Here is a 24,885-nt window from a genome sequence, read left to right as displayed (position 1 = left end):
GATGTCGCCGAAATTATCTCCACTAACCACCTAGACTTTATCGCTATCACGGAGATTTGGCTCCACCCAGCAGCCGGCCCCACAATAGCTCTAGCCACTCCAGACAACTACAACATCATCCGAGTTGATAGAAAAAATGGAATAGGAGGAGGAATAGCAATTATTGCAAAATCCACCCTAAACATCAGAGAAGTAACCAGCACAACCCTACCCTCAGCCGAACTTTTATCCGTCAAACTTCCATTATCTGACACACAAACCATCCTGCTCTGTATTATATACAGACCCCCAGGACCCCCCTCCACCTTTGAAGAGGATAGCTCTCTCCTACTCACTACCAATTTGAAACCGAAATCCCAAATCATCATTCTGGGAGATTTCAACTTGGGACTCAATGACCCCAATGACAATCAGGCCACTGCCCTTAATGACACGATTACTCATCTAGGCTTCACCCAACACATTAATCAACCTACACATACAAAAGGAAGATCCTTGGATTGGCTGGCAGATGCCAATTGCAACCTCTCAATGACTGACATCATTCCCTGTGCTTGGACTGACCATCACCTTATTACCTTCTCTCTACCTAGATCCCTACCATCTACCTCACGACCCACAAAGTTACCTCAAATAATCTCCAGAAATAACCGCAACATCACTATAGAGAACCTCAAACCTCTTCTCGCGCCCATCAGTAAAGCCAATCTACCTATGCAAAATAACAACCCAGCAGCCATAGTAGACCTATATAACAATACCTTAGAACTAGCCCTCAACCAGATAGCTCCTCTCAAACAACGAAAAGCCAAACCTATTGCCCACTCAAACAAATGGTTCTCAGCAGAATTAAAAGCTCTCCGCAATATTAAAAGAACTACAGAAACTAGCTGGAGAAAAGCCCCTACTCTCTCCACTAACGACAAATTTGCTTCAGCTGCCTCCACCTACAAATCCGCCATCTTAAATGCTAAAAAAGAGATCTATAATTTGAGAATACAAAATGCCAAATCTGGCACTAAAGAACTGTTCTCTATACTAAGAGAACTTGAATCACCATTACCTCCTACAGAGGACTGCATCAAAGACAAGGCCTGGTGTAATAATATCCAGCTCGCACTCGCTAACAAAATTGCCCTCCTACAAACTAAGATAGAAGCAAAAAAAGCTAGCCTTGCCTCCATGCAGAACCCTAGCAGCAAAATAAACCACACCACCCCTAGTTGCCCCCTCCATCCACTTCTCACCAGTCACAGAAGAGGAAGTAATCAAGATAACCGCCAGTCTCAAACCATCCAACTGCAAAGGTGACATTTGTCCCGCATCTGTCATCAAAGACAGCGCTAATAAGTTAGCCCCTCTCATCACCTCTCTGATCAACTCCTCCTTCAAAAACTCAGTGGTCCCCAACAACCTTAAAGAAGCGTGGGTCCTACCCCTGCTCAAAAAACCTAACCTAGATCCCAACATCCCCATAAACTACAGGCCCATCACCACAGTCCAATTTCTTCTCAAAATTCTGGACAGGGTAGCCTATCTCCAAATACAACAACATTTGGAAGTCAACAACCTCCTAGGCCTGCGACAATCCGGCTTTAGACCAAGGCACGGGACTGAAACTGCCCTCTTGGATCTAAAAATCCAAATGGATGACGCCAAAGACAAGGGCAAACTAGCCATCTTGCTCTTGTTGGATCTCTCTGCTGCCTTTGATCTGGTTGACCACCAGATCCTCACTCAACACCTCTCCTCGGCTGCTGCATTCTCTCAGAATGCCACTAAGTGGATCCAGTCATTTCTGTCTGACAGGTCGACTATAGTCTTCGCCCCCACTGCGGCTGCTGACCCTATCCCAATCACATGTGGAGTGCCCCAAGGCTCCTACATTTCTCCCACACTTTACAACATCTTCACGAAGCTCCTATTTGACCGTCTTGACGATCTGGGTGTCAGCTACACTAATTATGTAGACGACACCCAGGTCCTCATCACACTCACTGGCAGCTATGAAGAAGATGTTGCAAAGCTTAATGATATCTACTTAGAAATGCAAGCCTGGATGGCTACACACAGTCTTTGCCTAAACGACAACAAGACAGAATTGCTTATCGTAGGCTCCCAGGCTTGCCTCAACAAACTGGACCAAAGGTACCAATCCTTTACCATTGATGGCAACATCATAAAAGTATCCAAAGAGGTCAAAACACTAGGTGTATACCTCGACTCTACCTTGTCACTAAAGAAACAAATAAACTCTACCATCTCAGCTACCTCATACACCAATACATTGATCAATGCCTGTAGGCCTTTTCTCTCCACCTCTAGTTGCCTCACCCTATCTAGAGCGCTGATACTGTCTAAATTAGACTATTGCAACACACTCTACTTAGGCACTACCACAAAAAACTTAAACAGGCTCAAGAACCTGCAAAATAATGCACCCTCAACCTCCCGCGCAAGGCGCACATATCCACGGTTAGCAAAGAAGTCCACTGGCTCCCGGTCCACGACAGAATTAAGCTAAGAACCCTGGTCATCACCCACAAGTGTCTGTCACGTACTGCCCCACGTTACCTTTCTGACAAATTCTCTAGACACTGCCTCATTAGACCCACCAGAACTCTTTACCTGCACCAACTAAATATCCACTGCCCCATTAGACCCACCAGAACTCTTTACCTGCACCAACTAAAGATCCCCAATTATAACCTAAAAACAGCAGGAGGCTCCAGTTTCCCAGTGCTCGCAGCACAATGTTGGAATACCCTCCCTCCTACAATTAGATCGGAAACCGCGTTCTGGCCATTCAGAGTCATGGTAAAATCATGGCTACTAGCCTAAACATTTAGACTCTCACCGTCACGATCGGCCAGCCGCCGCTCTCTACCTGCAGTAATGTTTCCTCCATCTACAGCCTACTCAGGACCGACCTGTAACCCGGTCCTCACTCGCCGCTGTAACTATTTTTGTGCCTATTCTCTGTACTTACTTTTCTCGGTTTATTTTACTCTTGTATGTAAACATTCAGAGCCTGGACTAATGTATGCTCTGTCTGTTGTATTTTGATGTTCGTGTAACGATTTGTAACTATGCTGTGCACAAGTATTATGTGCCCAGCTACCTGAGGGTTCGGACGCGCTTTACAAATAAACAAACCAAACCAACCAGGGGTATGGCTACTGACCCTTCAGCATAGGTATTACTGTGCATAGTCTCTTGAGAAATAGTGGGATTCAAAGCTGTTAAACAAGGTTCACTAGTTATGTCCAAAAAGACAACCAAATTCAGCCAAGGCTACCCTATCCAGCTACCGCACTGGCCAACCAGTTGTTCAGGTCCTCCTACATACTAGGCTCTCCAGGCTCAGGGCACGCTCAGAGCCCTACTCGCACCCCAGCCTCCCTCTTACCACAAACAGAAGAAATCTCTGACTATGCTCCCGCACCCCAACCGCATCTCCACACCTCTCCACAACTAAGTACCTGCACCACCAGCATACACCAGCTCTTCCTAGACTCCACCCTCTTGATGACTCAACAGATCAGCGCCATCGCTGCCTCCGCCCACTAGCCAAAACTGCCTTTCCATCGCCCGAGCCACTATTGGAGCCAAACTCGATTACTGTAATGCTCTCCTGCAGGCACCTCAGCTAAAAATCTCAACATGCTCCAAATAGTCCAAAACAACGCACTTCGAGCAGCCCTTAGTAACTCCAAAAGAGAACACATCACGCACGCTAGGCAGGCACCCACTGGCTCCCAGTTAAAGAGAGGATCAATTTTAAGACCCTCACTCTAACACACAAATGCCTCAGCTTCACTGCCCCACCCTACCTATCTGAAACTATCACCAGAGACACCTCCTCGCGTCCCAGAAGAAGTCACTACGCCAACCAACTACGCGTACCCTCCCCCCCCCATCAAAAGAGCAAATGCAGGAGGCATCGGTTTTCCTCATCTACCACCCAAACTTTGGAATGCCCTACCTAACGCACTCAGAGCTGAAACCTCCCTCACAGCCTTCCGCAAAACCCTCAAACCTACACTGTTCAACGAACTCGCCCCTGCTTCTCTCCCTCTCCCCCGCTTACCTCCACCTCCCTGCCTACCCATACTCAACCTGTGTTCCTGTCCTTTTTACCACTGTGTATCCTGTAACTAAGTATTGTTTCCTCTGTAACCAGCAAGTATCTCTTTAACAGCGTCATGATGCCTCAGGGCTGATGCGTGCTTTATAAATGCTAATAAATAAATTACCTGGGGCAAATCCGTATTACAGGCAAGAATAACGTTAACTATTTTGCCCAGAATTAATTTTTGTTCACAATGCTCTTCGGCCATTACTGAACATAACTGGAACAAGGATTCCATTTTAGCCAAAAGAATGTTACCACATGATGTTGGAGATGAGACTTCAGTAGCTTCTGTAAAAGTGATAGCAGCGATAGAAGGGAACTCTCGTCAGTGCTGAACAAATCAGATGAGTCAGAGGACATAGATAAAAATCTTTGTACATCCGGGATTGCCGAAAGTTGAGTGCCAATCCCAAGCAAACTCAATGGTAATGCCTGGCCCTCCCCCAAAGAGTGCATCTGTAAATCGACACACATCTTAAGTAAAGAATGGCTTTTGTCAATGGCCGGCGAGTCAAACAAAACACTTTCTGCGAGGGTTTCCTTATTAGTGGGTGGGGAGATCTATGTTCTCAGAGTTTTCCATGAGTGTTGTCATGGCAGGCAGAAAAAAACCTGAGATTTTGCTTTGATTCGCCATACTAAGATCATGCTGGTCTTTTTTTCGTGCGGGAGGATCACAAGTCCTGCGCGCTTTCCCTTTTTTTCCCTTTAATGGGAGAAAGACTACATGCTCTTTTAATGGCTGCACTCTGAAGAGCATAGTTTGCGCGCTTCATGATCAGTAAATGCAATAAAATGCTGATGGATCAGATTCACCAATGTCTTTGCTATGAAGCTGTCCATCAGTACGTAGATCAACAGGCAAGTCTCAGCGTCACTATCTCTGGGAGGCAGGCTCTGCAGAAACTAGGGAAAGCCTCCGCCCTCCTGCCCACACCTGAGCACGCTGATCACAACAGTACTTCAGTAAAAAAAAAGGTAAAAGGATACAAACACACCACGCCGTACTCAGCAAACTGGCTCTCCACACTGCCGCACACCATGTGTGCTTTACGCTTTCCTTCAGTATTTGAGGTGGGGCTATGGAATACCAGTACAGAAAGTGAGAACAGACTCCAACACCAGGACCGAAGCGTTTTCTGGCAAAGTGTTTCTCCACACTGCTGCACACCGCAGTTGTTGTATTTACTAAAGGGGGGAATGTTGGGGTGGTTGATAAGGGACCCACGGGTAAAGAGGTTTGAATTGTGCACGCCATATTGGTGGCTGGGGTGAAAGCGATGTTGACATAATGTGGCAATTTAGTATGAATCTAACGTGAATGAGAAATGCGTTATTTTTAGTGTTGTTTGTGTTTTAGTTAATACATTTTCGAATTGCGTGTGCACAGCAAGGTAAGTGTCAAAACTGCTGATACAATATAAACGCAATACTGGTGTGTCTTGCTACATAGAGCTTAACAATCAAGCACTGAGGAGCTCTACATGTGCATGCGAGGTAAGAGATTTGATATGGGAAAAATCAGTGTGAGGGGATGCAGTAGTCCTGAACATACATGTATAGGTACATATGCATGGGGGTCACTAAGGAAATAGGTTTTGGGCCGTATGAATACAGATCTGTTTTGCCGCAGAGTTCTCTGACAAGTTAGGAATTGAGACGGCTAAAAACCTGGGTTGGGCAATTGAACTCTGGCTGAAAAGAACAAGTTACTTACCCCTGGTAACCTTCTTTCGACTGGATGTTCCTCCCACATATTCCTCATCTTTGATATTCGATATCCAGCTATGCGTCGATGGTGTCGAATCGATGTCCCTCGAGGGCCTCGGTCTCGAGAATGATGTCATCGAAGGCATATATAGCACACGCAGGGCCGGTTGGCTTCAGTTCTGAATTTCCCCTTACAGCAGAAATACCTGCATAACCACGGGAATGACCGTACTCAGCCTTGAAGGAATGAAAGCTGTAATAGCATGGGAAATTCTACTGTGGGGTAGGCTGGGAGGGTGATGAGCAAAACTTTGGAGGAACATCCAGTCGAAAGAACTTTACCAGAGATAAGTAACTTGTTCTTCGAAATCAGCCAATCATCCAGGTTGGGGTAGACGCAAATACCCCCTCTCCTGAGACTCACTGCCACTACCACCATCAGTTTGGTGAAAACCTTCAGGCAGAGGTCAGCCCGAATGGCAGAACTCGAAATTGATAATGAGAACCGCCTACTGCGAATTGCAGGTATTTTCTGTGCTGGAGATGGATTGGCACATGAAAATAAGCATCCTGAAGGTCCAATGACATCATCCAATCCTGGCGTTGTGGGACCTGTGAAAGTGTGACCATCTTGAAATTGTCCTTCCTGAGGAACCTGTTCAAGTATCTCAAGTCCACGATGGGTCCCAGTCCTCCGTCCTTCTGGGTATTAGGAAATAACCCTTGTTCCTCTCTGCTAAAGGCACTGGTTCTATAGCACCTTTCTCTAGCAGGGTTAAAATCTCCTGCACAAGGAGCGGATCCGGAATCCTCAAAGAGTGGTTCCCCGGTGGATTGTTCTGAGGTCTCTGTATAAAAGGAAGGCAGTACACGTGGGCTACAGTTTCCAAAGCCCAAGCATCCGAAGTAATGTCTTGCCATTCTTCTAGATGCTGAGACAGTCTGTTTCCTACTGGTGAATTGTGACCCAAGACCTCAGAGAGGTTTTGAGGCAGCTGATGCAGTGGCAGGTAGTAAACATGTCCCTGCTTCAGCTGGTTTTGCACCCCTTCCTCGTCCACCACAAGGAAATCCTCTTTGGCCCCTTTGACTGGCCATTCCAACTGAGGAGTAGTAGCGAAAAGATCTGCCCCTCCAAGGCTGTCCACTAGGCCGAAAAGGGTGAGGTTGCCAAATAGCGGCGCCTAAAGATTTGGCTGCCGCCTTCAAGGTCTGCAACTTCTCAAGACTCTCGTCAGCCTTGTTGCCAAAAAGGTGAGACCCGGCAAAGGGCTTGTTGAGAAGTCTGGATTGCACATCCGGTGCAAAACCAGACTTCCGCAACCACGCAAACCTGCACATAATGGTGCTAGTAGCCATGGCTCTGCTGATGCTATCAGCAGAATCCAGACCTGACTAAAGAGACTCGCACATGGCTTCTTTGCGATCTCCAACTATGGCTAAGAACCAGTCTCTTTCATCCTCTTCGGAATGTGCTCTGCCGTCATGGAAATGCAGTCCCACAGAGTGAACGTACATTTTGCAAGGGCACATGTGGAGTTGGCAGATTTGAGTGCCATACTCCCTGCGGAAAATACCTTTGTTGCCCAACCATCTTCTCTTTTGTCGTCCCTATCTGAAGGGATGGTAGGGTAAGCCGCTTGCTTAGATGTTGCAGTAGCTGCCTGCACCACCAGACTCTCTGGAGTGGGGTGTTTCAACAGGTAGTCAGGGTCACTACTGAAATGGCAGTACTTTATGGGATCTGACTGAGGACCCTTATTTAAGATGTCTGTTAGATCATCTTGCTCAAATGGTAATGGAGGCCTACTCCACCCCATGTAGTCCACTACCTTAGACATGAGTTGTCTGTAAGACGCATCTGCATGCTCCCTAGCCTCTGGTCTCCAAAACTCCAACTCGGGTGAGGTATCCACCCCCACTTCAAGTCTGTAGGTTGTCAAAGGTCTCTCAACCTTGACTCCTCTGCAATAAAACTTTCTGGTACATTTGGCGTGCCAAACAGGAGGCCAAAAGGAGCCTCTTCATCCGATGGTTCGTTCTCTTCATATATGGAAGAAAGAGACTTAAAGTGTTTTCTCGGTAGTGGCACATGAGAGGTTTTGTAAATAATGGGTTAGACGGTGGAAGAGTCATCAAAACTTTCTTAATTGGCGCCATTGGTTTTACTGGGGTGCTCAGCATCGAAAGCGCAGCTGGCAATCATGGTGCAGCTGGCGTCGATGTTGAGTGCTTGGCTGGCGTTGAATGCGCCGCTGGCATCAAAGGTGCCATTGGCGTCGACCACCTCGACTTACGCTTTCTGCTTGACAGATCCTTCGATGTTACTGCATCGGATCGAGGCCTCAACGGCTTTTGATGCGGATAGAGCCTTTGTCCCGGGCTCAAGGCCGCGCAGGATTTAGGTTGAGCCCTTTCCTTCCCGGCTTCTTTCGCAGGCGCAGTAGGAGCATCGCTTGGAGGCTTCTGCTTTTCAAATATTTTGAACATCTCTGCTCTGAAAGCCTCGAACTCGGCCTGAGTGGACCTTTTAGTTAGGCAAGAAACCCTCTCAGGGGAAGCGTCCAACGATGATGGTGCCTTCTCTTAGACTTCTTCCAGGATGAAGAAGAGTGGTGAGAGCCACTCCTCGATCTTTACCAATTGGCCTTCTTCCTCCGAGGAGATTCGCCTCTCGACTCGTCAGTCGAAGGTTTCTTGGCCGGGGAAGTGGATTTAGAGATGCGACCTACCTTCAACTTCCCCTTTCGTTCCTTCAATGCCTTTCCAGGCATAGAGTGGCACTTGGAGCAGTCTGAGGTGTTGTGGTCCCCCCGAGGCACCACAAACCGATTCAATGGGGATTGGTCAAAGACATTTTCGACCCACAATCATCACACTTTTTTAACCTGGTCTTCGGGGTTGTCGGTGTCAACGGAGAAGACATTTTCTCTCTGGAAATGACAAAGTCGTCACGAAAGTGAAGAAGCTTGGCCAAAATGTTCATACCGTTTTTTAGCACTTATAGTCTGATCAAGTAACAACTTTCTCTTCATTCACTTTTTCATAAATGCAGCATTTACTTGGTTTCACTCAAACCACGACTCTCCTGCCGCTCAATATTATTCAGTAAATGTAATGTTCTGTTGTATTCATCAGGATAGTGCCTTTTATTCAGTGTGAAACTTGAATAACACCTTATATGCAGTTCGGTATTCAGTAAATGCAATTTTAGATGGTGCAGGCGTAAACAGCACCCTTCATCAAGTACGGCATTCAGAAGTGTAATACTTAATTGTTTTTGTGGACCGTTACTATTTCCAAGGTCCCTTGGAGCGCTTCGGCATTCCTAGTTTCTCCAGGCACTTAACGGGTCTCTGCAGCTCTGTTCAGCGGCTTCCCCCACAATCGGGAAAACCAACCCAGCAGATCGCCGGGTACTGCGCTCAGCACACGCCAGCCTTCGTGCATGGCTCTGCCTCTGCTCCCTGGCAGCGCCTGCTGTACGCCGTCCCTCACAAGGGCTCCCAGTCCTGCAAAGTCACCTCGGCAAGACTCTCTGGAACTTCGTCAGCATATCAACGTCTCAGCTTCTTGCTCCTCTGCGCAGCAATTCCTTAACTATCTTTTCACACTGCGCCTGCACCTCTTCTGTGCTTCTGGATTCTACCTTTCATACTCTGCTCTACTAACGGGTTGCAGGTGAAACAAAGTATACTTAATTGCCTGACCCTGCTTAAGCCTATTAGCGTGACATGCCTGATCTGCATTGCTACATGCCTCTTCTTTGTCCCAGTACCAGAGTAGTGTTTAGAATAGGAAATCTGCACTACTCCTAGTTGCCTCTTCGTCTCAGGACTTAAGTGAAAACTACAGGGGAAGAGGAGTGAGATTGGCAATAGCCCATAAAGACTAAAGAGAGGAGGGTAGGTCAGTATCAAGAAAGAGGGTGTAGAGGAGCGGGGAGCTGCTTTCTCACTAGTTGCCACCCCCTCACCACCGTCATATTGTAATGGTCGGAGAAGAGCAGTAAATGGGACCCCCCCTGTGTCATTCCCATACCACATCATGTGTATGTGGCATGTTATGAACTCAGACAACCATGCAGAATGTACCCTCACCTTGAGCCAGTGGAAAGAGGTCGGCACGCACCTACGGACATCATGAAGTGATAAGTGAAATCTGACGAGGGCAGAGTGATGTCATAAAGAAGATATATGAACCTATGTTGACACAATATGAAAATACATAAGATTAACAATGTAATTGAAGCACGAAGAAAAACATGTACCCAAAGGTAAAGTAATCATGACTATTAAGAAGATGAAGTTACTTACTGATCAATAACTGCAAATATGCACCAAGGCAAGGTAGAAAGGAAACATACAGACGCTTGCTACAAAAAAGGTATGTAGAACGTGGCTAGGACGGCCATGATAGGAACATGGATGCCGATTTATGTCTGATACAACCAAGCTACCTCATAGACAGACTAAGGCTACATGATCAGGAGAAGCAGAATAATAGTTCCATGTGCAGAACCAATGAGGAGTCAAGTTTGGTCCAGAATAAAGGATGCTATTTTAAGGATTAAGCACAGAGCACAAAGGGAGTTACATGGATAAGCTCTAAATATGGAATTTTCCTCATAGATTGAAGAATAAGAAAGCATCTGCAAGAGCCAACTGTTGGGTCAACTAAAAGTGCACAAGGTTCATATGAGATGGAGTGAGCAAGTCTCTAGAGGCCAAATGGAGCAAGTGCATCCAGCATAACTAAATAAAATAGCAGAAAAGAGAAGGCTGAAATTGACAAATTTGTGGTCTGCTAACACATGATTTCATAGCAGAGAACAAGGGCTATTCATTAAGCCTCAGGCGAAGTTAGTGGTGCGTTTACACTCCCTTGAATGTTCCAGGCCAGTGAGCAGTCAACAAGGTCAACTACAAACAGAAGAATTTGGCTTATGGCCTACCGATGAGAGGTGATGGACTAAGTGGAAAAAGGGGAGTAGTCCGACGGGAATCAACACCTATGTTTTGTTTACGTGCTGCTAAAAAGAGTCGAAGGTCCAAGGTTGGAATAGTATGACAGAAACCAAAAAAGTAATAGGTGGAAGGTTTTGAATTAAGCTCAACCACTGGCATTGCTCTGGCAACCTTACACACCACTATTTTTTAGCCTATATGCGCCATTGCAAAAGGGGTTCAGCCATATGTAAATCAGTCAGGCACTGCCACCAATGGGAGCAGCCCTGCCCGAACTGCTAGGCCAGGTCACCTCTGCATGGAAACACAAGCAACCCCAGACATGTTTTGGCCTTGTGGAGCCTCCTCAGTGAGGTGCAGCAAGCAAGGGACCCACGTCAACCATTTGAGGGACAACCTAGCATACAATGTTGTATAGGCCAATCCACGGACCACTGTCCATTATAATCAGTACTGTACGTATGTAGAGGTAGTTCAAGGCGTGCCCTACGGGTAAGGGGTAGCCAATGATGCACTAATCCTTATATATTCTATAAGTAGATGATTCCCTTAACCAATCCTCCCCCTCAATAGGTTTTGTATTTTGCCAAGTAGAATGATGTCATAGATTATGCATATTGGGGTATAAGACCTCTGTATAATCAAGCTGCTTTGTGAGTGTGCGTGCATCAGTCCGATGTTTGCCAGGTCTCCCTACTTTATGAACTGAGAATAAAGTTGTGTTTTGCCATATTCCTCGAGTCTGTCCGATTATTTGGTCTGTGACCTTTATTTGCAATTAATCTAGCACAAGACACGCTTTAAGGTGCTAGAGCACAGGGTGATACCATGTCTCGTCTTCGGGTACCCTCTCTCCGATTCCCAAGGACCTTCTACTCAGGTTATCCTCCCTCTCTTGTCCACCCCCAGGGTTGGGATCCAAAAGTGATGGCCCTTCCCTGGCCACCTAAACAGAAGCTCCCCAGGGAGTAGATGTGAGAGTACCTTCAGGTTTCTCACAGGATCCAATAGCAATGTCCTTTCCCTGGCCACCTGCGTAGAGGATCCAAGGGGTCGAGGAGTGAGAATACATTCACGTTGCTCAGAGTAGGTAAAGAAATACAATGGGACAAGTAGGTATGAGTTGATTGATATTTTATTTCTATCGCGCTCGTACACAAGTGTTTCAGAGCGCGAGTTGCAGTTAGGTAAGAAACAGAGGCATTTCAAAGCATAAGCAGAGACAACATTCGTAGTTACAGGGGCAAAGGGCAGAATGAAGAGTCCAATCAGTAGTTACAGGTAGGAAGAAACAAATGCAGCACGGGCCGAATGCAAAAATAGAATCAGTGGTTACAGTTGGGCAGGACGCAGGGGCAGCACTGGCATAGTATAATGTCAAAGTCAATATAATTGAGCAGGCGCGTGCCAGTACAGTCCCGCCCTACCAGGTGGAGGACTGTGTTAGCCCTATTGGGGAGGGGGATCATGCCTGAAAGTCACAAGAGACAGTGCGACCGCCTCGGTCTGTGAAATGGAAAAGCGGTGTAGTGCGCAGCGTGTGCCAGGAGGCAGCTATAGGAGGTAGTAAACAACCATCAAAAGAGATAAGGCGAGGGAGACATAGGGTAGGAAGACGGGGGAATAATGGTATGCAGGAAAAAGGTGGCTGCTGAGATGGAAGGCAGTGGAATGTCTTACCCGCCAGGACATGCAGCAGTCATGGCAGAATCTAGTGAAGAGGACACAGAGGGCATGGCCCCTCCATGCCCGGACAGGAAGTAATCCTTACCTGGGGTCCTGCCGGCTCCCCACCAATTGGGGAGTGGTTAGGGTAGACTAAGTGTTAGGGTAAATGTTAGTGTTGTAGTTAGCGTAAGGCTTGGATTGGAGCATGGGTTTGGGTTAGGGAAAGTGCTATGTAACTTGTGGAGAGCTGGTGATGGGGTTGGAGTTAGCTTCACTGTTCATTTTCGATTTATTTGGCTTTTTGTACTGAGTTGCATGCAAATAAAATGCTTTAGCATGCTGAAGGTTTTGTGTTAGATAAGGGTTCTGGGAAGAATTAGGGTTGTAATTAGTTATGGTAAGGTTTAGGCATGTAGTTGGAGTGATGTTGGGGTTTTATAAGAGGTTTGGGTCATCGTTAGGGTTTACAGTCTTGCACTTTCGAGCATTTTTTTTGCAATCTTATGACTGGCACCTTTTTCACTCTTTGCATTGCTTGTATTGAATGACTACATTCTTCTAAACAACTTTTTGCTGACTACTTTTTCACATGACTACATTTTTATTTCTGGGGACATTTTAACATAGAACCCCTATTTGCTTTGAGAGCCCATGTTGGGAGACACCTAGAATATCCGGGAGGGAGTAAGAGATAAGGCAGTTGCCTTTAGACCCTCCACACTAGCCAAGGAGATCTTAGACAGTAGGGGTTTAGTTTAGTTTCTTTATTTGTACCAAACCCTCGGGTAACTGGGCGCTTGAAGCTTAAACAATGGTTAGACAATTTAGAGAAAAGCAGTATGGGAAAAACAGTAGGAAATAAGTGCTGGTTGACCGTGGTTACATAAGGGTCGAGATGTGAGGGAGACAGTTACGGATCTCTCGTAATCAGCTTGGGATGCAAGGAAGTCTGGGCTAGGGTGGAAGAAAAACAGGGGAAGACGAGAGGGGTATGGGGTGGAACTCAAACCTCTAATAAAAACCCTTGAAATGTCTTTGTGAGTTGGTGTGTTCTTGAGGCCATCTGTAACACATATTAAATTACCTGTTCTATTTCAGACATAGTATTACACCAAGCTGATAAATATTTACTTTTCCACACTTGCTTACTGTTCCAATGAGTGGCTCTCCATTGTGCTTATGCAGATTGACGCATCATACCAGAGACCAGCAGACACAACAACATGTAAGTTTCATGTCTTTTCTCCCATTCTGTTTACTTGTGATCCGTTCCCTGCTCCATAACTACCACTGTCACTTTGCACATATGTTGCCTTTTTATTTGTCCACGTATGATGTGGAAATATAAATAAAAGATTTCAACACAAAAAAAGCAAAATGTGAATGGTGCAGCAGCACAAGGATGAGGCTCCACATTACTGACAGGTGCCTCAACAAAAGAAAGGGAATTCTGTGTGGCAAGGTTCAACATCAAAGATGGTGGGTCTTGAGCCTGAAACATGCCTTGGGTTGCTTCTGGTCTCGTACAGAATAGATGTGACCTATCAGATCAGGCCTGATTGCCCATTTTGCATATGGTCCTTCCCCTTATGTAATGGTGTGTGAGACTGAAAAACGATGATCCGGATTAAAACCTACCAGCCATCCCCCTTCAGCTTTACTTAAAGCAGCAATACCCATAGGTAACAAGGAGGAAACTGTTGTAAAATGAGCAAGGGACCATTAGAAAAGTGGCCCTACCTTATGCAGAGGGTTTGGTTATGCACACTTTAAAATTGAAGCACTTTTACAAGAGATCTGTGATCGGACTAACGCTTGAGGGATACAATTTCTGAATGGGGAGCTTTCAACCCACTCCTTCTACTATAGGATTCAGCTGGCAAGAAAGTACTATGGCATGTAGTGGTCACGAACCCCAGCTTTGGTTGATAGATTGCTCTCAGGAGTACATAAATAGGATAATGAAGAAGCAAAAAGCTGGGCTTCACAGTACCTTTGCAGAGGCCTTCCCCATCTCATCGATGACGGTCATGATCTGCTGCTGGAGATCTGCCCTGCAAGGAAGAACAGGTTGCGTGTTATTGCAAAAAGGCAAACGGCATTACTAACCAAACATGCTGCTGGGTTGTGCTTATCAACATCTTCAGGGACAGAGATATTAGGGCCCAAGTGTAAATAAACCCCATGTGAACTGGAAAAACTTCCAAAATAGTTTGGCAGCCCCAGTTACGAGAACAAAAGAGCGCATTTGCTGTTTGATTCATTGAATTTGAAGTGGCTGCAGACACCAAGGCCTTAGACAGAAGCCAATCGCAGGTGGTGAACTTCATCACTCTCCAGCCTAAAGAGTGCAGCAAACCACCACCCAGCTCAAATATCTGAGGATTTGATACATTTGGAATGTTTGTCCACCAAAAGCCCCTTGGCCCCACAGACAACATCCACTCTAGTACCCCGATTCTATTGGACTTGTCCGCAGCCTACTATACAGTGGAGCATGACACCTGCACTGTGCGCCTCAAACAAAAAATGAAAGAACAGCACTCAAATGGATTAATCGCTCCTTCAAGAATGATTAACTTAAGTGAAACTTGACCCCTTTGATGCCACACCTCAAAAGGTCACCTGTGGCGCGTCCATATTTCCACTCGCTGCCATGGCTGTTTACTGTCTTCATTCGCCCCCGATCGGACGTCATTTCTAAATATTCGTCTGCATTCCAACTATTCACAACTATGACTTTGTGATCAATACAAGGAGCACTGACAAAATGCACTACTGCCTGGAAGCAATATTGAGTTGGCTAAATAACCACATAAGCAGGTTGCATAATTGGCAATCTCCACGAGCCATTGGCTAGTGATAACGGACTCTTGGCAAGCAAGAAAGGGTGTGGTGTGTGTATGTATAGAACTGAAGCGGAAAGGGACTTTTTTATGCCTTGCTATCAGCTTGCTAATTACATGTTTGCCCCCCACTTAAATAGAGAAAATAAACAGACATTCCCTGTTTGGATAATCCTAACCTGAACAAGGTGCTTGTTTATTTAGCACCTGAGGGCGTCCACACTTCTTTCCCCATAATAATATTCCTCCTCATCCTCCTGGCAAACTCTTGGAAAAGCTGGCCATCTCCCAGCTTAATCTAGATACTTAATCTGTTGGTTGCCTCCATGACCACCAGTCTGGCTTCAGAGCTGCCAGAAGCATGGAAACTGCTCTCCTGAACATCAATCTTGAATCTAATATCCCTCCTGTCCTCCTCCTCCTCGATCACGCCCCGGCCTGGTTGACCTCCTTTCTCACGGACCGACCCTCTCAGGTGAAACTAGGGTCTTTCCTCTCTTCACTCGCTCTTTCTACTTGTGGTGTTCCCGTGGGGTCTAAACTCTCTCCCTGGCTCTTCAACCACTACCGCATCACTACTTTCTGCTCCAATTTTCGATGTTGGGCAAATGACACTCAGCCCTCTTTCAGGCTCCCCTCAGTCAACTCTGCTTCTTCTCTCATAACAGACTGTCTGGCCGCAATTCATGAATGGTGTGCCACCAATGATCTCTGCCTTAATACCAGTAAGACTAAGATCCTCCTCAATGGGACACCCGCGCCCTCCTTTCCCCTCTCTCTCTGGCCACCAACTCTGGGCCCTCTTCCTGCTCCTTCCTGTGAGGCTAAGAACATTGGTGTCATCTTCGTCTCCACCCTCTTCTTCTCTCATCACATCTCTGACGTCTCTTAAGAAGTCAAACCATCAGCTGCACCTCCTCAGAAGTATTCTTCCTCCTCTCACTTTCCCTCAGAAGCTCACTGTCCCCAGAACTCTGGTCCTCTCTAGGCTGGACCATTGCAACAGCCTCTTTCTAAATCTTCCTGCCTCTACTCTCCGCCCTCTGCAACTCATCCAGAACAGGACTGTGAGATTTGTCCTTGGCCTCAAGCCCAGGGATCATATCTATGCGGCTCTGAAATCTCTTCACTGGCTCCCCGAGACTACAAGGATCAACTTCAAGACCCTCTGCATCATCCACAAAGCTTTCTGGGGCCTGGGACCGCTCTACCTCCAACTTTCTCTTCCAAAACATCTTCCTTCTTGAGCTCTCTGCTCACCCATCTCCAACTCTCGGAGAGTCAGACGCTTCTACAAGCAGAAAGTTGGTGCAGATCTATCTCCACGGCTGGGGCCTCCCTCTGGATGAGCCTACCTGCCTCTCTCAAACTTGAGCAGTCACACCTCTGGTTCCGGAAGCAACTCAAGACCTTCCTTTTCGCTTCTGCTTTCTCTCTTCCTCCCCCTGCTGATGCACCCGACTGCTCCGTGCACTGGTTACCCTCTGAACTTAGGCCCAGGCTCCTGCATGTCCAGTTGCCCTTGCACTGCCTCCGGGCTCCCCAGCACTTAAGGGTCTGTATCTGCAACCCTACAGTGCCTTCTCTCTGCACTTGTGAGCCACCGGCTGGCTGCACTGGTGAGATAACTGCACTCCCCCCCTCCCCCTTTCACTCCCCCCTGGCACTTCTCCCCTTCCATCTTCCCTGCACTTGTGCGATCTGAATGACACAAGGCCTAGTAAGATATTTTGTCCTCCCTTTGTTTTCCCATCTTTGTCTTGTCGCGCCTAGAAACACTTGTTTACATGCGCGTTATAAATGCCACATCCTATCCTATCCTATCATATATCAACCACCCAAGTGGCCAAGGAAAGGCCATCGCTCCTGGATCCTGGCCCTGGGGTTGGATATGCGAGGGAGGATCACCTGGGAGGTGGAGACTTGGGGAGTGGGGATGAGGCACCCGTGATAGAGACACAGTATCCGCCAAACCCCTTTGATCAGGAATTAAGTGTCCCAGAGGATTTTATAGGATATTTCCAATCCCTTCCCTATTGTGTTAGAAACCCATCTCCCAATGTATTACACTATGTTACTGAGACGAGGAAGAAACCACCTATGCACATACATTCATCCTTTATTGACTCAAGACAAAACCAAATGCCACTCTGGTACTGGGACGAGGAAGAGGGATGCTAAGTACTAAGACCACTGTGAAATTAACGCAAATGGCCTGCACTTGAGGCCAGTAGGGCTGTATAAATGGCCTGCTCAGGTGAAGTTAAGAGGATCAAGATTGTCTGGAGATCTCCTGTGGAATGCTTGCAGATGGAGGTGCCGGAGGTGAAGGCAAGGAGATGAGTGTCTGAAACGATGAGGTGCTGCAGATTCGATGCAGTGGTAAGCAGAGTGTGGCTGGTGTTGTCGGAAGGTCTGGTCAAGCCCTGGGGATCGCTCCTGTGCTTCCTCCTCCACTCTGTCTTCCACGGAGCAGTCCTGGCCTTCTTCCGAAGTGGTTTCCGAGGTTGGTTAACCTTCTCCTCCTTCTGATGAAGATATGGGCGTGCTCCCTCTGAGGTCACCTTGGCCTGAAGACTTACCGAAGTCTAGGGGAACTCTGAGGAGCAAGCCCCCAAAATGCAAGGAAAAAGCCTCTGTGGCATAAAAAACCCTGATGAATAAGCAGTTCTGAGTCCTCCTATTAAGTCCTTGCTTGAAGAGGATAGTTCCGCTGTTGGCAGAGTCTGCCCTTGTAGAACAAAGTCAAAGCGGAGCAGGGACTCTTTTCTTGCACAAGGCTGTAGATGTACCCACAGAATGAGAGCAGGCAGCTGCATTCTGCAACGGGATCAAACCTCCTGAATGGAGGTCCCTGCACGCCAATGCTGGGTGCAGATAACGCTCTCAAAATAACAAGGTGATGAGAGCGCTCTAAAGGTATGGTATAACCACAATACTGCAAACGGACAGATAGTCAATAGATAGGCCCTTTGTGAACAAAGTGGTGTTCAAGGTGTGCAGAGCTAAATCTAAACACCCGACAGGAAGACTGAAGAATTGCGAGGGCGCCGTAAGCATAAATAGTGAATACCGCCTGAGACGCGGTGAAAGAGAGAAGGAGGGGTTCCCTTATGAAGGAAAAACTAACAATACAGGATGGTCAGAATCCACACCAAAGGGGATACGGGCGAACAAACAGGATAAGCGAGAAAGTGAAATGAACTGAGGAAAGAGGAAATGGAAAGCTGCGAGGGTGAGGGAAGACGAATGGCAAACCGTAAGGCACGGACACATAGAAGACAGAGAAAGGTTGGGGAAGGGCTCTGGCTGAGAACTGGAGTCAGGCGAGCAGGCAACAGAAGGCCAAAAAGGAACGCTGGAACTCTGAGACAGAGATCCCGCAAGCGTATTCCCCAAAAGACAGATACAACGCTGGGATCCCAGGTCCCGCCCACCAATATAGAGGTGGCGGCCATGTTGGTAGGAGACTAGACCGTTAGTGTAGATAGAAATGAGGCACAATACTACAGGGATTTCCACTGCTGCCACTTTTTCACGGGCAGCGCATGACAGGTCTCCAGTGGCAAGGTCAGGCTGCAAGCTCCTGGAGTCACGAGGACTCCCTCTCTGGTAGCCAGAGGTGTCGGAGACCCTGGAGGAAGGGCTTGCCGCAGACACGAATGACCTACAGAAGGGGAGAAGGGCACCCGGTGAGTCAAGTGAGGCTGAATGACTCCGGGACATTGTGATACGAGCCATGTGGTGAAGGAAGGTCGGAGCGCTCGCGAGTGAGAAAACGGCAATGGGATTGCCGAACAAAGTGCAAAGCAAAACAATGTGAAGACTGATGAACGTAGCAGATTTTGAATACCGAAATGTATAGAAATTAAGAAGGCTGTGGAAGGGCCAGAAAAAAAGCAAACTTGATACTGAATGAGAAGCTTGCGAGTAAGGTGCAAATCCCCAGCAGGAGAGTGAACTGGGAATTTGCAGTTATGTTGGTTTTGAGATGAATTAACTACAATTTTGAATACCGAACTAAAGAAAAAGTATTAATGAGTGAATGCCACATGAGTAGAAAGCAGGGAAAAGCATTCCCTGATACAAAAGAACTATGAATCATGGACACTTAAGCAAGCATTGGTAATAAATATAAATAACACCTTACACTAGCGCCTGAGCATATCACTGCATAATGCTCTCATAACACCTTACAATGGCATTATCGGCATATCACTGCATCATGCTTTCATACCAGCTTTCACTGTCATCAGCCTGCTGAAGAGTCTAAGGCAGTAAGACACGGGATCTAGCCAGCAATTCGATGTTAAAACTGACAATAACAGGGGACACAGTGGAGATTTGCCTGTGCACTACAACACACATGTTGGGGGAGCTGAATGATTCCATGTCAATAGAGTGCATTCCAGAATTTGATCAGGTGTTCGTAGATCAGTGCCAGAACACATGAGCAGTTCAGGAGCCCAACTGTCGGACTCCTGGGCCACTTAAGTCCCACGGAAGCACCCTCCTAGGCTCTCAACAAAGGCAAGAGTACATTTACTTTTCATATATTATGGCACTCATCACTTTGCTTTCTGCCGCTACTCTTGGTGTGTGTTGTGTCCAAGCTACTCTGATTTCCTACTTAAAACTGCTGTGACTCGCACACTCTGTCATGTTCCAGCATGTCTACTTATTTCTGGAAGGTCCTTGGTTGCTTCTGCTGGTTCTCTACCTGCCGGTTAGTGGTTACTCAGTAAATCACACAGGCTCTGCTCCAACTGCTCCTGTAAATTTGGGCATCCATGTACGTGGAGCTCAGGATGAAGGTGAATTATAACAGGGTTTGAAATTGACAGGAGCTGGAAGCGTTTAGTTTAGTTCATTTACTTGTATAGCGCACCCCACCCAAGGTTATCTGGGCGCTTATGCTTGGGTACATGGTAGGTTACAGAAACACTTTATAGTCCAAAACAACAAGGTACACAGATAATCGGTTTCAGCGGATTAGGCGGGTTAATAATCACCCTGCAAACAACAAGAATCAACTAAGCAGGCAATCATATTTACAAACAGAAATACTTTTTACAGAGATACAGTCACTGGTCCCAAGTCATATTTACAGTGGAATATACAATACAATCTCTAAATGTACGAGCTCTGTGCCGAGGATGGAAATGCTAGAAGGCTGTTTGAGCTAGGAGCTATGCTTTGGTCTTGGCTCTGAAAGACTAGAACGAGGGCTCTGCTCTGATGTCAGGGGGGAGGGAGTTCCAACATTTGGCTGCCAACACTGGGAAGCTGGCTCCTCCAGCTGTTTTTAGGTTGTGTTTTGGGATAGTAAGTTGGTTGAGGTAGTTAGATCTGGTGGGTCTGATGTCTCGAGAATTTAAACTGTCAAGTATTTAGGGGCCGTGTTTGCTAAGCACTTGTGGGTGATGACAAGAGACCGCAATGTGATTCTGTCGCAAATGGGTAGCCAACAAGCTTCTCTTCTAAAGGATAAGATGTGACTGGAGCGAGGGATATTTAGGGCTGATCTTAAGGCATTATTCTGCAGAACTTGAAGTTTGTTTAGGTTTCGCGTGGATGACCCAAGGAATAGAGTATTACAGTAGTCAAGCTTCGAGAGGATCAGTGCTCTAGCTAGAGTAATGCAGCTGTTGGTAGATAAGAAAGGCTTGCAGGCATTGATAAGTTTGTTATTGTTGTAAACCGTGGACGAGGCTATGGAGTTAACTTGGTTTTTTTTGGACCAGAGTGGAGTCTAAGTGATTGTGATGAGAATCTGGGTGTCATGCACATAGTTGGTGTAAGTGACACCCAGATTGTCAAGACGGTCGAATAGGAGCTCCGTAAATATATTGTAAAGCGCGGACGAGAGGCAGGATCCTTGATGGGAACTGGAGGCGCAGAAGCTGAGGGTGAGAAGACCGTGGTGGTTCTGTTAGAGAGGAAGGATTGAATCCAATTGGCTGTGCGTGGTGAAAATGCAGCTGCTGAGGTTAAGTGTTGAGTCAAGATTTTATGGTCTACTAGATCGAAGCCTGCTGATAGATCTAAGAAGGAGGATGGCCAACTTGCCTTTGTCTTTAAGTTCGTCCGGGGGGGCGGGGGGCGTGGCTTGATGGCTCCGTGAGGGGACGTGCTCTCGAGGAGCTCCCGATGATCCGGCACAGATCCTGTGGAGAAAATGGATATGCAGGGAGAAAAGGCATGATTGCAACACTTCCCTGGATGGGGGAAGGTCCGGAGTGTATGAGGAGCGATCCTTGAAGCGGATCCGTACATAATCGGGGGAATTGCGGCCACTGAAGCGCAGCCGGGCTCCCGTGACCTGGAGAGTGAAAAGATGGCGGCCTCAGAACAAAGGGTCATAAAATGACTGAGGTGCCCCGGCGTGAGCGCAGGCTGGCGCGGTTTGGCTGAGCCTGCCGCGGCCCTGTGACAGACAAAGCGCTCGGCACATGGGTGGGGCGAGGACCCGGCAGTGAAGAGCCTGCTAGGGTGTGAGGCGGTCCGCCAGGGCCAGGATGAGAGGAGAGGCGGCAGGAGCCCCGGCGTACCCGGGCTCCCGGACGCAGCAGGGGACCGTTTGGAACTGCTCCAGACGGCGCCGCGAGCACAGGACCTTGCAGGTCCACATAATTGGAACGGCGGTCGCTGAGCACCAGATCGTGGACACACGCCATCCGGCGGAGCGGGGTCATGCGTGGTGTTTGAGCCCAAGGGGGCCGAGTGGGCAGGGAAGTGCGGGCCCTAGCGGAGACCCAGACACCACCAGCTACGGAGCCAGAACCATGCTGGGATACCCCCGGCCGGGGCCCTGACTCGCCGGAGCGAGGTATGGGAACTGCCTCCCGAACATTTTGGCACCGACGGCATATGGAAGCATCCCGAGGGGGGTGCCTGGCGGACCCTCTCGGCAGCGAGAAACAAACCGGAAGGTACTGACGCGGCCCGGGGAGGGGCCGAGGAGCATAGTGGGCCGCCCGCTGCACACATGCTGACAGAGGTGATTCGAGGAGCCGGTGTGGGGCTCAGATAGTGCACCCTGGCCTGCGGACGGCATGGGGCGGCACCTAAACTGAGGCCTTCCATTGGAGCTGTGGCTCCAACATCACAGCCCCACTCTTCCTCATCGTGGGGCGAGGGCAGGAGCCCCCCCAGCACCCCAGCCCAGCAGAGGAACCACGAGGAACACGGACAGGGCCTGCCTGACCCTGTCCCCACACGCCGCCTGACTCGCGCATGCCGGGCGCAGCGCGGCCTGAAACCGAGGCTGAGCCTCGTTAACATCAGCTGTAACCGCCGGCAGGCGGATCACGCCGGCGGCCAGCTCCAAGGCCACTCTAAGGCCTGTTGGGTGCCTGCTCACCCCCTCACTCCACTCTTCCTCATCGTGGGGCGAGGGCAGGAGCCCCCCCAGCACCCCAGCCCAGCAGAGGAACCACGAGGAACACGGACAGGGCCTGCCTGACCCTGTCCCCACACGCCGCCTGACTCGCGCATGCCGGGCGCAGCGCGGCCTGAAACCGAGGCTGAGCCTCGTTAACATCAGCTGTAACCGCCGGCAGGCGGATCACGCCGGCGGCCAGCTCCAAGGCCACTCTAAGGCCTGTTGGGTGCCTGTTTGGAGCCAGGGGCCAGAAACACTGCCCTTTCAACTCCAGGATAATTCACTATCAGAAGTTCGCATCCGGAGCGCGAGCCGACCCACGCCGATGCCCACCTACGGCACCCAGCCACACCACGACGTTCCGGCAAGCCATCCACCATGGTAAGGCTCCCTTGCCCCTGAGCACCTTTGCCTGTAGAAAGACACCCGATCTTGCACAAGGCTTTGTGCACGGGACCACGACTTCGCTTTGCCTGACCCCCTCTGCCTGACCCTATGATGCTCTGTATGATGATCTGTACTGTGCCTTATGGTCGCTAATAGACCACATTTTGACTTGCATTGTGCCCTATGGTCACCATACTTGACTTACATTGTGCCCCATGGTCGCTAATAGACCACATTTGATCTGTACTGTGCCTTATGGTCGCTAATAGACCACATATGACTTGCATTGTGCCCTATGGTCACCATATTTGACTTACATTGTGCCCCATGGTCGCTAATAGTCCACACTTGCCCTGTACTGTGCCCTATTGTGCCCCATGATCGCTAATAGACCACATTTGATCTGTACTGTGCCTTATGGTCGCTAATAGACCACATTTTGACTTGCATTGTGCCCTATGGTCACCATACTTGACTTACATTGTGCCCCATGGTCGCTAATAGACCACATTTGATCTGTACTGTGCCTTATGGTCGCTAATAGACCACATTTTGACTTGCATTGTGCCCTATGGTCACCATACTTGACTTACATTGTGCCCCATGGTCGCTAATAGACCACATTTGATCTGTACTGTGCCTTATGGTCGCTAATAGACCACATATGACTTGCATTGTGCCCTATGGTCACCATATTTGACTTACATTGTGCCCCATGGTCGCTAATAGTCCACACTTGCCCTGTACTGTGCCCTATTGTGCCCCATGGTCGCTAATAGACCACATTTGATCTGTACTGTGCCTTATGGTCGCTAATAGACCACATTTTGACTTGCATTGTGCCCTATGGTCACCATACTTGACTTACATTGTGCCCCATGGTCGCTAATAGACCACATTTGATCTGTACTGTGCCTTATGGTCGCTAATAGACCACATATGACTTGCATTGTGCCCTATGGTCACCATATTTGACTTACATTGTGCCCCATGGTCGCTAATAGTCCACACTTGCCCTGTACTGTGCCCTATTGTGCCCCATGATCGCTAATAGACCACATTTGATCTGTACTGTGCCTTATGGTCGCTAATAGACCACATTTTGACTTGCATTGTGCCCTATGGTCACCATACTTGACTTACATTGTGCCCCATGGTCGCTAATAGACCACATTTGATCTGTACTGTGCCTTATGGTCGCTAATAGACCACATTTTGACTTGCATTGTGCCCTATGGTCACCATACTTGACTTACATTGTGCCCCATGGTCGCTAATAGACCACATTTGATCTGTACTGTGCCTTATGGTCGCTAATAGACCACATATGACTTGCATTGTGCCCTATGGTCACCATATTTGACTTACATTGTGCCCCATGGTCGCTAATAGTCCACACTTGCCCTGTACTGTGCCCTATTGTGCCCCATGGTCGCTAATAGACCACATTTGATCTGTACTGTGCCTTATGGTCGCTAATAGACCACATTTTGACTTGCATTGTGCCCTATGGTCACCATACTTGACTTACATTGTGCCCCATGGTCGCTAATAGACCACATTTGATCTGTACTGTGCCTTATGGTCGCTAATAGACCACATATGACTTGCATTGTGCCCTATGGTCACCATATTTGACTTACATTGTGCCCCATGGTCGCTAATAGTCCACACTTGCCCTGTACTGTGCCCTATTGTGCCCCATGATCGCTAATAGACCATATTTGATCTGCATTGTGCCCCATGGTCGGCAATAGACCACACTTGACTTGTATTATGCCCTTCTGC

At 48.0% G+C, this 24,885-nt stretch overlaps 1 protein-coding gene across 5 annotated transcripts in view; it reads right to left on the bottom strand.

The window, feature by feature from the left end:
* ATAT1 (alpha tubulin acetyltransferase 1) overlaps positions 1-24,885 on the bottom strand; it is a 254,055-nt gene that overhangs the window by 192,223 nt on the left and 36,947 nt on the right. For all 5 annotated transcript variants that reach the window (XR_011283234.1, XM_069635327.1, XM_069635326.1 and 2 more), the window contains exon 2: positions 14,474-14,534. Coding sequence is in view for 4 of the 5 variants with exons in the window: in XM_069635327.1 (XP_069491428.1) it covers positions 14,474-14,534 (61 nt within the window). In the remaining variant the exon portion in view is untranslated. The remainder of the gene's footprint in view (positions 1-14,473; positions 14,535-24,885) is intronic.

The sequence above is a fragment of the Ambystoma mexicanum genome, chromosome 13 (assembly GCF_040938575.1).
Source record: "Ambystoma mexicanum isolate Mex_15411 chromosome 13, UKY_AmexF1_1, whole genome shotgun sequence".
NCBI classification, from domain to species: Eukaryota; Metazoa; Chordata; class Amphibia; order Caudata; family Ambystomatidae; genus Ambystoma; species Ambystoma mexicanum.
The sequence above is the reverse complement of the archived record's forward strand: the minus strand, read 5'-3'. Positions and strand labels throughout refer to the sequence as shown.